At 53.5% G+C, this 18,055-nt stretch overlaps 1 protein-coding gene across 3 annotated transcripts in view; it reads left to right on the top strand.

Moving 5' to 3' along the window:
• Positions 1–293: 293 nt before the first annotated feature.
• The window catches only part of DUSP8 (dual specificity phosphatase 8), a 40,712-nt gene continuing 22,950 nt past the window's right edge, over positions 294–18,055 (top strand). The window contains exons 1-2 of one of the 3 annotated variants that reach the window (XM_040068028.2): positions 294–334; positions 14,505–14,914. In XM_040068028.2, the coding sequence (XP_039923962.1) occupies positions 14,684–14,914 (231 nt within the window). In that variant the 5' untranslated portion in view covers positions 294–334; positions 14,505–14,683. Of the gene's footprint in view, positions 335–472; positions 587–1,824; positions 1,929–14,504; positions 14,915–18,055 lie in introns of those variants that run through there. The other 2 variants (XM_040068027.2, XM_040068029.2) reach the window with 2 other exon arrangements.

Genomic DNA, 18,055 nt, shown 5'->3' with positions numbered 1-18,055 from the left:
CCCTCCGCGCCGCTCCGCGCCCGCGGGGCTGACGTCACCCTGCCCCGCGCCGCTCGCGCTGATTGGCTGCGGATGACGTCAACGCTGGCAATCATTTTTTTTTCCCTTTTTTTTTTTTTTTTCCCTGTCCCCCCTCGCCCCCCCGCCCGCTCCCGAGGCATGACCTCATCGCCGGCGCATTCCCGGCGGCGCGCGGAGCGGCGCGGAGCAGCGCGGAGCAGCGCGGAGCGGGCCCCCCCCGCCCGCCGCGGCATGCGGGCCCTGCGGCGCCGGCAGCGGCCGCGCCAGCGGACAGCCCGCGGAGCGGGGCGGCCGCCCGCGCCCGCCGCGCCGGGTCAGTGCGCGCCCCGCCGCGTCCGCGCCGCGGCCGTGCGGGACGGCGCCGAGCGCCCCGGGGGAGGCGGCGAGGGGGGCGCGGGGGGCGGCGCGGGGCGTCCGCGCGTGGGGAGCGGAGCCGGCGTCGCGCCCTAAGGCGGCGGACAGCGCGACGGCGTGTGCCGGTATATGTGCGTGCGCGGTGTGCCCGGGCACGGCGCTGCGCGGCTGGAAGGGGGCTGGAAGAGCTCCGGTGCGAGGGGAGAATAATGTGCGTGAGGGGCTGGGGCTGGGGAGGGAGCAGCCCCACGGCGGGGATTGGGGAAAGAAAAGGGGGGGTTGGGGGGGGGGTGGGGGGGCTGGCGCTCCGCGGCCGCGCATGTCGGGGATGCTGCGCTTGTTTTCGGGGCGGGGGGCCGGTGGAAATCCCACCCTGCCTTCGCGGTGTGCGCTTGCCGGGCGGCCGTGGTGCAGGTGAGGAGGGGGCTCGGGAAGCTCCGGGGAATAGCCGCCGTCCTGCCCGGGCCGGGGGTCGCGGGTGGAGGGGTTTTCTGGCGGGGCCGAGGGCTGGTGTTTGAGGAAGCGGTGTTAACAGCGCTGTGGTTTTTCTGATGATGAAAGAGGTTGGAGTGTCGCCCTGTGTCCTTGGCGTTTAAACGCAGCCGGCATGTGTTCAGCAGCGGGGGTTTTCATGCAACACTTCACTGCTGCGGCTCCAAAGGCGCTGCTCGCGATTAATGAGTTAAGCTGATCGTTTAAAATAATCCTCTCCACCTTCCCTAATGTGCCTGGACCGATTGATCATCCCCCACCCACCCTCAATCATCATATAGTGATAAATGTTGCTTTCTGTGCTGAGCGTTGTTTATTTTTAAAGATTCCTGGTTATTTCCCTTATTGATAAATAAGTTCCTTCTCCTTCCTACTCCCCCCTCCCTTTTCTCCTCCCCCAGAATTAAATTCCTGAGCAACAGCAAAAGCTGATGTCAGTGCTTCAGCTTGCATTGGGGGAGCTCTGTGCACAGGTCAGTAATTTGCGGTTTCGTTAGAAGGAAGAATGCGGTGCAGTGCTGTTCTGGTAGGGATATTTGGATTTTTCTAGGCACGGATGTGTTTATCCCTCGTATTGCGGTAGTCACCGACAGGTCCCCGGTGGGAGATGGGTGCTGCATAAGCCTATGTAGGAGAGACTGTCCCTGTCCCAAGCAGCTGGTGATGACAAATCCATTGGGAACGGTTGCCAGAGGTTCCATCTCCCTCTGATTTGGGGTAATAAGGCAGACCCCTCTCCCGCAGGAAAGGGTGAGGATGTCCAAGCAGCCCATACAGGTAGTGCTGGGGATTGCGCCTGGCAGCGCAGGGGCCATGATAACCTTGAGAGCAGCTTGCCCGTGGAGCGGTGTTTGACATTGGCTTGCATTGTCTCATCCTGCGCTGAGGCAAAGGCTCGGGGCACGGCTGCCTACGCGCCCAAACGCGGCTCTGGAGAGCTTTGTTTTCGGAAGCACTCGATGCACGGGAATCGGTGCTTTTGGGTTTGGCCTGGCCTCTGTGTGCCTCTGCTCGCGCTGTTGGAGGGCGGCTGTGCCGGGAGGACTCTCTCTGCAGAAGAGGTTTGTTGGGCTTTGGGTCTCCATGGGGGTTTCCGCACTTGCTTTGGTTTTGCTTGTAACAGCTTCCGAAATGAAATAAGCTGTGGCACCAAGAAAATCCCCCTGGCCGTAGCTTATGTAGGATTTTAAAACACCCTCAAGGACTTTTCAGGTGTCTTGTCCCCGATTTTGCCTGGCACAGCCACAGTGGCAGAGCCTGGATGTGCAGGCTTCTCTAAATAGCTGGGACAAGGGTAGACAGGCGAGAGTATGAGCAGCACAGGGATGCCCAGATGCCTCTCTGCAATGGCAGTAAGCAGAAATTCCTGCCCTTGGTCTATTGGCAACACAACTGAGAGGCTCAAACCTGAGGCTGGAAGGTTTCCAAGCTGAGATGACAGCAGCTCACACCAAAAGTCTTCTAACCCAATAGATTGTCCTCCTGTGGTTTTCAGTTGTCCTTGCTTAGACATAAGGTAAGGAAAACCTGGATCTAGCATTGCTCTTTAAAATCTAGCTAAGCTTGGGAGAGCTGAGCAAAGTGGCCGGAGTCCTTAGGAGCATTCACTGGGGACTCTGCATGGAGATTATTCTTGCAAATAATGGCACCGTGTTTGTCTGCAGTGTGTTTTTGCTGGGTGCCAGGCACCTCACTGAGAAAGCCACTGAGCCTTTGGAGAGCTTATATTCACCTAAAATTAAATGCAACGTCACTTTTACTATGAAAACACCCCCGAGGGCTGGGTAGGACTAAGCAGTAGTGTCTGTCCCATACTGCCAAATTGGATCTTAAAGAGGTGGGAGAAAACTTGCTTCTCTCCCGTGCCTCTGGATTTCTGAAGTGACTTCTCTTGGCACTCTTGGTATGAGTGAGTCCCCATTCCATCCCTACCCCTTACCTTCGCACCAGCTGCTGTAATCTGCATGGGGGATGGGGGTTTTTCCTCACTGGATTTGCTTCCTTGCCTTTAAACAAGGCTTTTCTTAGGGATCAGAGGTTAATTTCTCTGGTGCACAGCTCAGCTCCCAAAGCCCTGTGCACAGTCAGGTGCAGAGCATGTTCACAGTATCAGGAATGGAAGGAGGAAAAGGAGGTGCTCCAGTGTTTGGCAGCACTGATTTATGGTGCAGGCTCATAGGACACTGCCATCATACTGAAACAGTGCCAGCAAACTGAATCTGGTAGAGAAAGAGGTGACGAAGAGAAGCAGCTTGTGGATGCTGACCCCTCTCTCCCAGCAGGACGGCCAGGATGCTGCATTGGGACAGTCCATGGACTGTTTTACCTGCTTCCATGGGTTAAGGGGGAGATGGTTGCAGAAATTCCCAGGTGCTCCCTGTCCCTGGGTCTCACTGCACTCTTTTCCTTGCTGCTATGCAGAGAAACTCCTGCAGCCAGAGCGGCAATGCAGTCATCCTGTGGGGAAAGCTTCGACACTCCTCTGCATCCCCGTGCCCTCTGGGTTTTAAAACCTGTTTTTCAAGCTTTACATTTCTTCTCTGAAGATACACCTGTCCGGCCTGATGCCAGTGGGAAGGAGGCACCTGACGTAATTATGGCAGGCTCAGGGAAGGGAGGTGAGTGGCCTGGCAGCATTCATCAGATAAGAAGCTAAACAAGGTCTCTGCTCAAGATTTTCTCAAGCTTACTCAGGAGACCTGGGTGTACTTGTGTGTGCAGGATTATAACACAGCCAGGGGAGTGTAAGGGAGGGTAAAAACCGACCGTGCCAAGATGCTGTGCACTGCTCGTGTCAGGGGCTGCTGTCAGAGCCAGGCGGAGCTTGTGGTGTGATTAGTGGTAGTGCAGGTGCCTGTAGGGACAGTGAGTGGTGTAGTGCACCCCAGCGATGGCTTTGCCTGCTCTGATGGAGCAGGAGACCATGAGATGTGTCTCATCCCCATGGGACAGTTGTTTTGCCAGAAATGGGCCCACAGCTGAGACCATGGCGGAGCACACCAAGCTCTGGTCATGGTCAGTGCCTTGGTCACCCTCTCTCCTCTTTAGCATGAGTTCATGGAGAGGAAAATACCTCTTTCTCTTCCGAGAGGTGTTTCTAGACTTTCTGCCCCAAACCTTTGGGTCTGTGCTGTCCAAGAGACTCCTATGGTTCTCAACCATCTCCACTTCAAGAAAGGAGATTAAGAGTAGAGGTGAGCCACACTGGGGGTCTGTGCACAGCTCAGAGCCCTGCCCAGACTATGCTGCACACTGCCATGACTCCTGTAGGATGGCTGGCTCCATTTCTCTGCTGTTTGGCTCTTAACTCTGAGGTTTCCTAGACTCAGCTGGACAAGATAATCTAGGCTGGTGTGCTGGAGGCTTCTTTCCTTGCTTTACCCAGGGCTTCTGTGGGGTTGGTTTTGCTGCTTTGGATCTTCAGTGTCCCAAAGTGACAGGTACTGTTTGCGTGGTGCCTTGGAAGGATCAGCATTTCAGAAGATAGGTGAAGTGCTAGTGCTCAGGCTGGGTTCAGAGGAGAACCTGGAGGTGCTCACTGGAAGCTGATCCAGTACATAAAGTCTCCTGTTGTAAACAGGGAGCAATAACAGGACAGAAATGCGGGGACTATGTGTATTGAGCTGAAACTCACTTAAGATACTCCCAGGAACCTATGTGGGGCTGGAAATCCTTCTTTGATTTCCTTTCTTCTTGCACCTCTTATGCGTTTTCCCATGTTGTTTTGTGTGTATGGAAGGTGCTCATGGTTCCCCGATGTTTGCATGTATGTCTTGTCTTCCTTCGCTGTATTTTCTTTAAATAAAGGCTTCTCTTGGAGCAGAGACCTTGTGTTCTTCAGGAATTTCTCCAGAGTCCTTCAAAGTCTTCTAGCAATTTGCAGAAGGGGCTCTCTGTGTAGGGTTTCTGCATGCTGAGCTATGGGGAGCATTATTTCTGAGTCCACTGATGACTGGGAACAAGTCATTTGGCAACCAGAAGGGCAGGACAACCTGTTCTGGTGTTGATGCTCATTCTCCTTTAAGGGAGAGAGGGGGTTGGACCAGCTGAACTGTTGAGGTCCCTCTAAACCTAAATAATTGCATGACTAGTCCATAAATACGCACCGTCCTGCTTCTCCCAGGCTTTTGTAGGATACCTGTTATTAGGCAGTGAGGTTGGTGAGGGGACATGATTGAGGTGGACCACTGCTTTGATCCTGTATGGAGGTTCCAGTGACAGCATAACCCTGGCATCCTGTCCCCCACCACGTCCTCCAGCCCTGCTAATGATGCAGTGCGTCTTTCCGGTCCGTCTCTGTCAACCCACATTACTCATCCGGCGCGGAGGTGCGCAGTGTGCCTGCATCCCGGCTTTTCAGCTCGCCTCTTTCTGGCTTTTTAATAGGGGATTTAGTTCTCTGAGGAGCTCTGCTGTCTACAGCTAACACATGGTAATTCAGCTGATGCAGCAGAAGCTCGGGGAGAAATTTCAGTCTATTAGGGCATTGCAGGTTTTTTGCATTGAGCAAGTCAAACCCTTTCCAAATGTAAAACGTCTGCCTGCGTAAATCAGGTATCTCCCGTGGAAATCCAGACTCTCCAGATAAAGAGGGTCCCTCTGTCTCTGGGGCATGCTGCTGTAAAGAAGCAACCAAGAAATGTCTGCAACATCTGATTGTTTCTGCGTTGCCTCTAACAACCCTCATTCCAAGCTTGCGATGGCAGCCTGGTCCTCCTTGAGCCGTGGCTCGAGTGGAGTTATTCATGCCATCTTCATCTGCCTTGGCCGGCAGCCCTGCGTGAGGAGTGGACGGGCGCAGCCGGAGCCTTGCTTGGCACTTGAGGCTATTGAGTGGAGGGCTGGTGCAGAGAGGGTGCCAGCGCTGCTGACTGGAGCTAGCCCGTGAAAAGCCACGTTAACCGCTTTGCTGCTGTCGGGGACCTCGCAGAGATGTCCCCAGCAGCCGTGCTGGCTCAGCAGGGCTGACACCCAGAAGCCAAGCAAGCCTGGAGCTGTCCTTTACACCTTATCTGCTGCTCACATCAGGTTCAGCTCTTCTGGTAGGAAGTCAGAAGGATGCAGCAGGGGAGGAAGGTGACCCAGAGGGATGAGCCTCCAGCCAAGACTGAGCCGGGTCCCTCTGAATTGCTCTGTGGGATGGCGAAGAGACAAAATGCCTCCCACACATCAAGGGAAGTTGACTGCTGCAAAATACCCGAATGCAAATCTCTGACTGGGCAGAATCTCCCCAGACACATCCTTTTGTAAAGCACTCTCATTGTACCATTAAAAATAGATCGGCGCATTCTCCGCTTGCTTGCTGAATGCTGATGCCTGTTAATTCTGTGTCATTCTCACAATCCCTTCTGCTTTGAGCTTGGCTGCCTCTTTGTCTGGCACCTGAGCAAGATTCATTCAGCAGCACCTGATGCAAAGATAAGAGTGAGCTCTGTTGGAGTCCAGCAGGACAGGTGGGAAGGTGAGGGTGACTGAACTGGTCTTAGCTGGGGTCAGCCAGCCCAAAAGGAGCAAGGCTTGGTGTGATCACCCCAGCTTTCACTTGCAGGGTCAGAAGCAGGGCTGAGTGAGACCTGCTGGTGTGGAGATGAGTTGGGAGGATGTTTAAGCTCTGGGTGGATGTCATGATATATCTCTGGGGTTTTTTTGAAACTGGAGTTAAAGTACACATACATGTCATGCTTAAAACCTGCCCGGAGTTGGTGAGGGGACTATTGCTGCCTGTTTCCTCCTGCAAATGAGTCCATGGTTTGCCACCCACAGTAGCAGTGATAATATGGATTCAGAGAGAAGACCCATGTTACAAAGTGCTGCAGTACCCAGCTCTCAGTCAGGAGGCCAGGCTGCAGGATTTCATATATGAAGAGCTGTGGCATCTGACCAGCAAGCCTTGGCTCGACAGGGTGGTGAGGATGGAGCAAGACCTGCAAACCACGTTGTTTGACCCCTGTGTCACCTCAGATTAAGAACAAAACCAGCTGGTAATAAATCATGGCCCCCAAGGGAAAAGGAGAAGAGCAGGGCAGGAGCATCAGCTTGGGCCTTGCCTGTTTTGTGGGTTTTTTTCCAGAGAAAGTAATCCTCCAAAACTCAGAGCTGGTGCCTCCTTGTTTGGGCTGTGAGAGGAAGTAGAATCTGAGCTGACACATGCTAATTCATCCCAAACCTGTGAGCATTTTGGCTATTGTGTACATATAGAAAATTCAGCAAGCCATGAACCAGGTCAGAAAAGTCTTGTAAAATGTATTTGCTGGCCTGGGGAATGTCTCATCCCATAAAAAAATCAGCATAGCCCCTTGCATTTGCGTTGAATTCTAACTCTCTTAGAAAGATTCACAGTTTTGTGAGCATAGGGTGACATAACTCTGGGCATTGGCTTTTTCTGACTGCAGACCGGTGCTGGGATCTGCACCTCAGTTTGCATTGGTACTCACCAGAAACTGCAGACAACCTGACAGAAGGGAACATCATTATTCCTCGGGGAGGCAGGGGTCCTATTCGTCATTTGAATATGGGGGCCTAATGACCCTGCAATGGCCATTAACCAGTGTCATTAGTCACTGCACTGTGCAGTGACTGCCCCTGTGTGTGCTGGGTGCTCACTTTGGCCTCACCTGCGACTGTCCCCAGCACTCTGCTGAGATGGACAAGTTCCTGTCACTGGGGATTCTGCTTAAGAAGTGAAATGCTATATTTATCTGCAGCTTTGAAGAACCACAGCTTAATCCTGTGCTTTCTTTCACTTGGTGTGTAGGTGTTGTGGGAAAACAGGACCCAGGTCCTATTTCCTATAGGAACCTTTATGCAGGAGACTGCAGATGCACCCAGCAGGTATTTATGGTGTTTGTTGTCTTAGGATGAGAGAGGCAGGTCCACGCTGCAGATGTATCTGACTGCATACCTTTCTGGGCTGCCTCTGTCTGCTCTTGCTGTAAAAAGGCAAAGAAGCACCTCATCCCCAGGATAAACCTGCTGGGCTCATGGAGTCATGCAGCAAATGAAGGGAATACCAGGCTGTGGGCAACAAGGGCCCTCAAAGATCAACGGGACTGGGTTTCTCTTCTCCATCGTGACGTCCTCTGTGATGTGTGCCAAGCTTCTCAAAAGCTTTCAGGTCTGGGATGAGAATGTGGCCAGCTCTCTGCTTGGCAGGGTGAGAATGGAGGTGCGGTAGCTTTGGTATTAGAAAGTAGCATGCTTGGGAGCAATATCCTCAGCATGGGCAAAGGCAGTGGTTAAATGGCTGGCTGGTCATGGGTAACCTTTGGTCTTGGCTTTTGTAGGCTTTGAAATGAAAGCTTGTGTTTCTACTAAAGGGGAAAACCATAAACATCATGTTAAAAGCACAAGTCTAAGAGGAGGAGGTACTGCCCTTGTCATCTAGACTCCTGCTAAATTCCTTTTCCTGCTGTCCCCATTGGCTTTTCCTGACCAGATCTCCAGATTTACTGCAATGACTGCAGTCAGAAATTTTTCTGTGAGCAGCCAGTGTATGAATCCTTAACTGCATTTTTTTTTTGGTGGAAGCAGGCTGGGAGGCAATTGTGTTTGCAGTCATAACCCATCCAAGGCTGCTGGCACAACATCAGGTGGTGGGAGAGGGTGAGAGACTCCTTTGCTTGGCTTAACTGCAGCCAGGAGAGCTGGTCTGCCTTGTGGGGTGAGGGTGCACGGGCAGGACTCCCTGGCAGCTGGGTACAACTTGTCCCTTTTCCTTTTATCCCTGAGCTGTTCCATGTTGCCAGCCATGTACCCAAGGCTGAGCACCCCCACGCCAGCATTGCCGTGTGGCTCCACGCCACGTCCCTCGTCCGGTGTGAATGTACCATCTGGAACTTTGCTGAAGGACATCCTGGCCCTTCAGCACGTCCTCTGGTGTAAAACACCTTCTGGGCCACAGGGTGCAGGTGGAGAGGGTAATGGGAGATGTGGGGAGGTGAGTGGGTGCTGTTTGGTTGCATGCAGCTCCTTGCAGGGCTCTCTGGCATGCTGCTTCCTGCCTACAGGAATGGAAAGGAGACTGCGGCATAGAAAGGAAGAGAAAAAAAAAAATTAAAGGAATCATGAGATCAGCAAGCTTGAAACCCTGGCAAAAGTGCAGTGGCTGCCTCTGGGTGATGTGCTGTGGGAAAAAGAGAATGCTGCTCTTTCCCTCCTTCCTGAAGTGCTCCCTGCATGGAGAGGCATGCGCGGGAGCTCTTGTCCCTGGAGGAATGTGCCTGGGATGTGCAAGGATCCAAGAAGGGCTTGTAAGATCAGTGTGGATGAGGCTGTGGGGGAGTCCTCTGTCTGCCATGTGGGTGGCAGGGGTTAGGAAAGAGCCATGGATCTCAATTTGGCTTAGCCGACACCAGGAAAGTCATCGTCATCTCCCCTACATCTTCATACTGCCGGGGCTTGGGCAATGTTGTTCCTCCCCATCCTTGATTGTTGTTCCTCCTCATCCTTGACATTCACTAGGGAAAGGCGGACAAACAGATTTTGTCTGAGTTAGTGGATGTGGTTAGTGGTGTTTCCCAGCCTCCTTTTAAGGAGCAAAGAAAAAAACAAAACAAAAAAAAAAAAAAAAACCACACTCCATTTTTCCACCGTCAAGCAGAGAAATCTTTTGTGCTGCCTCTTAAAGGGACCTTGAGGAGTAACTGCTGAGAAATCGTCATCAGTTACATCACCTCCAAAACGGCTGCTGCAGGCACCTGACAGCTTTGTCCCACTTTTACTCTGGGGAATCATTATGCTCTAAATTCCTCGCCCTTGGAGAAAGCCTGCATGGCTCGCTGGGAGGGAGGAGCCGCTGCGCAGTTTGTGATGCTGGGAGTGGCAGGATCGGGAAGAAGGGCTGAGGTTCCCAGTAGATGGGATAGAGCAGGGGACAGACACATCCTGGAGTTTCCTAATCTCATCCCACTGGTGAGGCTGGGTTCATCAACCCGTGCAGGACCCGAGCATCTTTCTGGGAATGAGCTGAAGGCGCTGCAGCAGCATCGCCTCGGGCCGGAGCTGCCGTTGCCTGGCAGCTGCGGGTTTCCAGGGAAACCAGAGGTGCTAACTTGTTAATGAGCCCCGCGTCCCTGATTGCTGCTGCAAAATAATAATAATAATTAGTAATGGTCCTGTGATTTAGGAATCCCTTAAACAGCATGAGCCAGCCGAGGGGAGTTTGCTCAGTGCCAAAGCACTTGAAAGAAATGAGGGGATGAGGGAGGAAAAAGGGTGTGGGGTGTGGAAAAAAATGCTGCAGTTTGCATCTTAAGAAGTGTCTGGAGAGCTGGGGTCCGGTGGGGTCCTGCCAGCATCCCAGCAGTGAACCTGGGGCTGGTTGCAGGGCTGACCTGGATGGCTGGAGAGCCCTGGCCAGGCAGCATCTCAGTGCTGCGCTCACAAGGCACAGATATTCCCTGAAGCCCCCAGGGCTGCAGGAGGAAAATCAAAATCGCTTAGGTCAGTGCCACTGGGTCCCTGGTGGAGATGGCAACTCTTCAGGAGTGGCTGCTTTCAGATTACTGGGGACAAATAAACAAATGTTCATCTGTGGTGCTCTTATCCCCTGGTAAACTCAAGGTGGAGATGCCACCAGAAGTGTGCTCCTGGGATGAGGATCACATGGAGCTTGCTGTAGCTCCAGTCTCACAGGCATGATGGAAATGTGCTCCTGCAGCAAGGCTGGCCTGTCTGTGGCATGAGGGGAGCATCTCCTCGATGGGGCTGCCTGTGGAGCGTAGAGCTCTCCAGGACACAGCACCAGCTTGGTGCAAGGAGTGGACATGCTGGTTAGTGAGGTTTGGGGTTGCTGTAGAGACCTGCTGCCCTTCCAGCTGGTGTCTTCAGTAAAAGAGAAACCAGATCTGTGCCCTTCCCACATCACACCTCCTGGCTGGGGGCCTTGTGCAGGATGAGCAGTTGAGGGAAGTGGCTTCCATCTGGGTGATCTGCATTGGGCCAGCACAGGGATGAGTTCCTGTGGTCTCTCATGCCACACAGACAGACTCAGGCTGAGGTGTATGCTGGGTTTTCTTCTCTCGCCTGGCCTGCCCAGAAGAAGGTCACAGCCAGGCTGGACACTTGCCCTTAGCCTGGTTTGTTGTGTGCATCTCTGCCATGCTTGTGACTCGTGTGGCCAGCTCCCCTCACCTACACACACATTTGTGGAGGTGACACCAGGGACAGAGTCCCATTGAGTTGGCCCAGCCCTCTGCTAATCTTTCTGCCCGTCTTTCTGTCCCTCTGAAGTGTGGCCTCTCCTGCTGGCTGTCCCCATTCAGCTAAGCCATGTGCCCATCTCCTCATTACAGGCACTCCAGGGAGAGGTGGGATTAAAGGATTATGATAATGTTCTTCAGGAACACTCAAGAAGATTAAGATGGCTTTAATAAACTGATAAGAGAGGAACACAGCTATGTTTCTGAAACCCTAATTTAGGTTCCAGGTTAACCTTTTCCCCTGGTCTCCTCCCACCAGGGTAAGAAGATCTCTTACTTTAGCACTGCTCCATAGCTAAGCCTCTCCCTTCAGTTTTCCTTCTGACCCGTCTGTGCAGAAGCAGAAAGACATCCTCTCTCCTCTGGTCTTCCCAGGTATGGGGACATTACAGGTTGTTCTTCTCAGAGACCATCCATATACAGCTTGCAAGGTCTGTGAAGGTCTCAAAGCCTCTTGCTGGTATCTAGGGATGAAATAACCACCCCTCAGCCTGACTTCAAAATGCCCTGTTGTTGTCTGCCTTTGACCTGGCTGAACCTATGCAGAAAAGTCCCCAAGTCTTGGTTCTAATGCCAAGGTTACAAATCCCTGTGACCACACTGAGCTGGCTGACTCCATCCCCTGTGAAGGAAAGAGGAGCAGAAGGGACTAACCCTGCCCTGCCTTCCCCCACATCTTTTTGGTGGAGCTGGGAGTGGGACCTGTTTGATGTGTCACATGTTTCTGCAGAGGCTTATCTGGTTGTTCTGCAGGAGGGGGGTTATTAGCTGACTTGGGAAACATCGTCTGTCTTCTCCAACCTCTTCCACCCAAGCTCCCAGTCATCTGCCAAACTTTGTGAAGGCCTCTTGTGCCTTGGTTTCTCTTACAGTGATAAGGTCATCAGGATCTGTTCTCTTTCCTAGACCACTCTGTGTTTGACGCGTGAAAGTTTCTTGCTCACTATCTGGAGATTGGATACTATGTTGGAGGAGCTCTGCAATGTTGGATTACTCCTTCCTAACACTTCACTCATCCCTCTGCCAAAGTATTATTCTAGGGGTTTTTGTCTGTCAACTCCTTCTACTCCCTTTTTCTTTCTTCGGTGTAATTGGAAGAGCCAAAAAACATTCACAGCCTGGTGTCCTGATGGGTAAGAGAGGCAGAAAGTGATTTGGGGAGTGGGGTGTGAAAGGAAGACAAAGGGGAAAAGCTGGCTAATTTGCATCCTTTCTGAGTGCCCTGGGTCTATAGCCAAGGGACAGCAGGGGGGCTTCTGGCAAGGCGGTAGCAACGTAATGAGGTGTGTCATATCCCAGCAGGAGCCAGCCTCGCTCCCCCTCAGACCCCCTAATTAGAACTGTTTCAATTTTTAAGCCCCCCTGAGGAGAGCTGGGGGGAGCGGGGTTCCTGCAGCAGGGGGACCGCCCGACGCCCGTCGAGGGGGCTGCTCTAATTGGAGTTGCGGCGAGGAGCTGCGGAGCGCTCCGTGGGGCCGGGCACAGCGATGCCAGAGTGCCACGGGGCTGCCAAAATGCTTTGTGCCAGGAGGAGCTGTCACTATCGCAGCTTTTAGGGGATTTCTTTTTTTTCCCCCTCCCGTAATTTGTATTAACACATTGGCAGAGGCAGCAGGGGTGTGATACAAGGGCAAGGGAGGACTGCACATTCTAATGTGGCCTCCTGTTGGGAGCTTGGATCCTGAGACTGAAGCCTGGGACATCTACTCCTGCTTGGGAGGCAGGTCTGGTAGCCCAGGGAAATTTGGGTTATTAGTGCTGGGATCATGATCCAGGACAAGTGCTGGGTCCCCCATCCCCACGTTCTGTGGCTTTCCATTCTTTTCCTACAAGCTGGCAGTGTCCTCTGGGTCTGGTGGCTGGCAGCTGAGGTCCTTGTCGTGTCACGCAGTAGCATGTCTGACTCAAGCACCTTCCATGTGTCTTGAGCTACCATTGCAGTAGGTGCCTGCAGATGTAAGAGCTTATGGGAGCTGCTGGCTTACTCAGATCAGTGTGACTCGTAAGCCTCCTCTGGTCCATGGACCAAATCCTGATCCTGCAGAGGTCAATGAAAATCTTTACGCTGGCCTTTTCAGGACCGTTATTCATAGTCCTCCTAATTCAGATGCATTAAAGCTTCCATGAAGCTGCTTGTGGGTTCTCTCTAAAACACCGTCTGGCAGGAACAAGAGGAGCCTGATAGTAGCCCAGGCTTATTTTCTGAATGACTGCAGTGGCATTAAAACCTAATGCCATTAAAACATACTTGCAGTGACGTGTTCCATTAAAACTTAAGAGGACACCCTGAGCTGAATGCTCCTTAGTCTGCCTGCCGCTCTTGCAGACCTCATGGACTGGGCATCAAGGAATCTCGTTCTTCACCTCAGAGAGCACCAGGCTCAACCCCCTCAGCTCCTAAGATGGAAACACAGGGTATTTGTATACCAGGTACTCCTGTGTATGAAGCCCCTTTGTAATTCTGTGCAAGTTAGATGCTGAAAAGCAGTAGGCTCTCTGGGGCCGTCTCAGTCCAAGTGCAGCTTCCCAGCACCTCTGCCTTGATGCCTGGCCTGTTTCTTGAGGACAGGACTAAAGGTCAACTTTACTTCTTGTCTTCGCTTGACTTGCCAGGAGGCAAGCTGGCAAAGATAACCATGAGCAGGCTCTGATGAACAGGCAGGTGAAATCCAGTGTGAAGTGATGGACATGAGTGAGTAAACCTGATTTGGTGGTGTGTGTGATGGTCCCCAAACTAGCTTTTACCATGCAGAAGCAGAACCTTGGAGCTGAGCTAAGCTGCTTCTGTGAAACCATTAGCTCGGGGCTTGGCAGACGTCAAAAAGCAAATTGAGTGCAAGGAACTGTTGGGCTGGGAACAGGGAATGGAGGTGACATCTTGCCCCATGTAGGTCCCTAATGTGCCTGGCTCTCAAACATGGCACATCGGGGCTGGCCAGTGTGGCAAAAGTTGTCTGTCTGTGTAGCTAGTGGCTCTGTAGATGCTTTGACCTGAAAAGCTCCTTAAATTAGGTCTAAATGTGGTAAGAACTGTGGAGAAGATTAGGGAAGAGGCTCATGTGGTCTTTTCTGGTGCAAGTATTAAGGCTCACCCGGAGGAGCCATCAGTTAGCACATTTGGAGCAAACCAGGGGAAGGACTTCTTCAGTGTAACTCACAAGCCATTCTACTCCCTGCCACTGGCCACTGCCTGTTAAATTAAAAGCTGGCATGGCTTTGAAAAGCAGTTAGACAAGTTCATGGAAGAAAGTTCCACTGAGGGCTGTTAAATACAAGGAGAAAACCTCTGGCTTGTGCAGCTCTGGAGCGGCACATGCCAGCAGGCTGGGAGAACACACCTCAAAAGTGTGGCTTGTTGCACTCCTAGGTTCTTCTGAAGACATCCAGATGTCATCCTGCCTAGCTGATGGGTTGCCGTCTCCTTTCTTCTCTTTCCAGGTTCAGCACAATGAGTTGGCATTCTGGGCATTAGCAGCGTGAGGAGAGAGAATAGGACGGGTGCTGCCCTGCTCACCCCTCACCCCTCGCTCATTCCCCTTGGGGAGACGGGTGCTGGCGTCCCCGCCCTGCCCTTCCACCCCTTGCTCCCCACTCACCGCAGAGGGGACTGGCCCGTTATGGCTGGGGACAGGCTCCCACGCAAGGTGATGGACCCCAAGAAGCTGGCCAGCCTCCTGAGGAACGGGGCGGAGGGCACCCTGGTCATCGACAGCCGCTCCTTCGTGGAGTACAACTCCTGGCACGTCCTCAGCTCTGTCAACATCTGCTGCTCCAAGCTTGTCAAGAGAAGGCTCCAGCAGGACAAGGTCTCCATCACGGAGCTCATCCAGCCTGCCTCCAAGATGAAGGTAAGGGATCTGACCTCCACCTTTCCTGGTGGCTGTTCACACTCTCTTGTCTTGTGGGATGCAGACTGGCTAAAGGGATAGGAATACACGGATCCTTCCCCTCCGTCCCTTGACTTCGGTATCTGCCAGCATCTCTTTGATACCCTGTGGAGAGCTAAAGTGTGAGCTCATTTGGCCTCAGGGCTGTCCTCCGGGACATGTTCATTGCCCCCACCCCACTGACGTGGCTCCCTGCTTCAGGAGCCCTCCCCAAGCAAGTCTAACAGGTATATCAGCCTTAGGATACTTGTCTTACCACAGCAAACACCCCCCACTCCCCCCAAGCCTTCCTGGAGCTGTAAACTTAATCCCCTGCTAAAAATTCTTCCCCTCCCCTCTGTCATCTCTAACTCCATTCAGGGACATGTAATCCTCCTCCCCTGTGACGCCAGAAGCTCTTATCCGGTGTCATGGCATATTATCTCTCCCAGGCTTCTCTCTATCGCTCCTGGTTAAATAACAGAGGTGGCTCTGAGCCACGGAGCTGGGCTGGAGCCCCGGCCGGAGCAGTGCCGGGTGTCCCTGCAGAGCCCTGGGCTGGGTCGTGCCCTCGGCGGAGGTGCTGCCCGAGGGCTGCGCCGGTGGATCCCGCAGTGGCCGCGGGACGAGCCCGACGAAGGTTCACCGTCCGGAGGGTGGCTTGCCGTCACAGCCCATCCTCCTGCCAGTTCGCTCCCACCGTTCCCCCGCTCCCGCCTTGTAATTTTATGGCAAAGCGAGGGTAATTCAGGCGATTAATCAAATGCTGGGCCCAGCTGGAGCCATCTGCGTCGTGTTCCACCCCCCCCCCCCTCCCGCCACCCGGAGAAGTCACCGCTGTCCGCATTGGCTGCCGGTGACATCACCCCGCGGGATCAAGGGGACTGGCAGTGCGGGGGGGCCGGCTAGCGCCAATCTGCTTCGGTGGTGCTCTGGGCTGGGCGATTTGGAGGGGATTGCAGAGACTGATTCCTGAACGGCTTTAGCTGCTCTTAAATCCCCTGGAGAATAAAGCAGAATAATCAGTTTTTCGCAGGCTCCGAGGAGAGCGGAGCGGCCGCCCTCCTCCCGGCGAGGGTCACCTCTGCAGTGGCCGCTGTCACGTGGAGCGGCAGCAGCAGCAGAACAAGCGATGCGCCATGGGGAGGAAGAGGAGGAGGATGACAGGGAAGGGGAAAGCACGGAAGAGTTAACATCAGCTGATGGCATCCGCCTGCAAACCTGCAGCTCACCAGCTGCAGTGGAGCAGCGAGCTCCCAAAGGGGCCGGCTGGTCCTTCCTGGCATTCCCTGCTCTGTCCCCATAGATGGAGCTTAGAAGGATCGTTTTCTCCCGGCTCCTGGATCATTGCATAATAGTCCACGTACTGGCTGGGGATGCAGTTGTTACCAGGGATGCTAGGGGAAGAGGAAGAGAGGCGTTGCCATTGTCTTTAATTCCTTTTTGCTTTTCGATACGGCTGAAATCCCTCCTGGCACATCCATGGGAGGAGGCTGCCTGCCCCCGCTGCTGCCGATCTGCACGGCGCCTGCCATGCCCACCGCTTGCTGGCTCTCCCTACACATGTAGCCCAGGAATTAATTAAGCTTCAGGACACCCTTGAGAGGTTAAGCCGCTTGTCCTGGGAAACTGAAGAGGGGGACTGGGAGGGGATCATTGCTGTATTCTCATCTGGCATAAAGCGGGGGTGGTGGCTTGGGGTGTCCAAGCCTTTCTGTGCATGCACTTGTGTGTTTCCATTTTGGGGTGACGAACTCTCTTCTCGCCCTTTCTCCTTCTCCTTCTCCCCACCTCCCATTTCCGTCAGACTGTATTTTGGGACCCCCAGAAATCAATGTGACCTGCCGCCTCGAGGTGCACAGATCCTCAGAAGGGGACGCTGAAAGCTGATTCAGACCTTTGATACCCTGTGTCATTTCCCCGCCTCCTCTGCCTCCGCTGGTCGGCGCCCCCAGCCCTGCTGTGCCCCCGGCTCCCCGCACCGGGGCTGGGGGGCGGGGGGCACGGCTGGCGTGGGGAGCAGATGGCAGGAAGGGTGACATCAGTAGCGCGATTGTCCGGCCCCATTATTCCTCCTGACGGGCCTCCCGCCCTCCTCCTGTTTCCTGCTCCCGGCCGGCCGGGGCTGCCGAGACAAAGGCGGATGGCAGCGACGCGGGGCTGTCCGGGCAGCCAGTGGCAGTCCCGAGTCCTCTCCTCGTCCCGCCGCTCCTCGCCTCCAGCAAAGAGAGCTGAACCTGCTCATCCCATCCCAGCGATTCTGAGGGTGGCGTTCGCCTTTTTGGGAAGGGGTTGGTACAGGGCAGAGCATGTGGGCAAACCCCACCTGGCCGCCAACTCCGCTTCTCCTGCCTCCGCGCTGGCAGGGGGGGATGGGTGGATTTATCTAATTTGCTTTTTTCCCAGTGCTTACTCTCTTTTCCATGTTGCTGCAAAGGAAGGGTACCATTAGCAGTACTTCTGTGGGCTGCAGTTTGGAGTGATGCTGTGGGATAACAGCTGTTCCTGGCTTTTTTTGGAGCAAAAAGAGGAAAGGACCATTTGGGAGGAAAGAAGAAATGGAGACATTTAAAACCCCTTTTTTCCAATGAATTATGCCTATGATCCTACAGCTGTGGCAGCTGCCATAGCCGCTGCTCCCCAAGCCCCGGTGTGGACCATCTTCCCATGGTGCCCAATCTGGGAGAAGCTACGACAGCAATTCCTCTCGCAGTCATTTCCCTCCACAAAACAATGGTACCAGCATAACTGCTTCTGGTTGGTTTTGAACCCTTCTCCCAGTGCTGACAATAATAAACTCTCACAATAATAAATTCCGACAACAACTGGAATAATTCAGCTCCTCAGTGCAGTTTGGAGAGCAGAGGTTGTGGGAAATTTCTGCTTGTGTTTTTCACTAGCGTTTCTTTAGCGAAATGTTGAAATTTTTACTTCTTCAGGATCCCCCTGGAAAGTCCACCTGTCAGCCGCTTCTCGCTTCCTGAAATGGAGCAATCTCCAGAGCAGCTATAGCCATGCTTTGAGGCAGGACAGGGGTCTGTTCAGGTGATGGGAATATTTATTTATTTGCATTAGAAGCTTGGCTCTGCAAGCAGCTGTTTTGCTTGAGGGAAAGCCGGGTCT

Source organism: Hirundo rustica, chromosome 6, assembly GCF_015227805.2.
Source record: "Hirundo rustica isolate bHirRus1 chromosome 6, bHirRus1.pri.v3, whole genome shotgun sequence".
Classification (NCBI taxonomy): Eukaryota; Metazoa; Chordata; class Aves; order Passeriformes; family Hirundinidae; genus Hirundo; species Hirundo rustica.
Note: the sequence above shows the minus strand (reverse complement) of the source record. Positions and strands in the feature narration are given on the sequence as shown.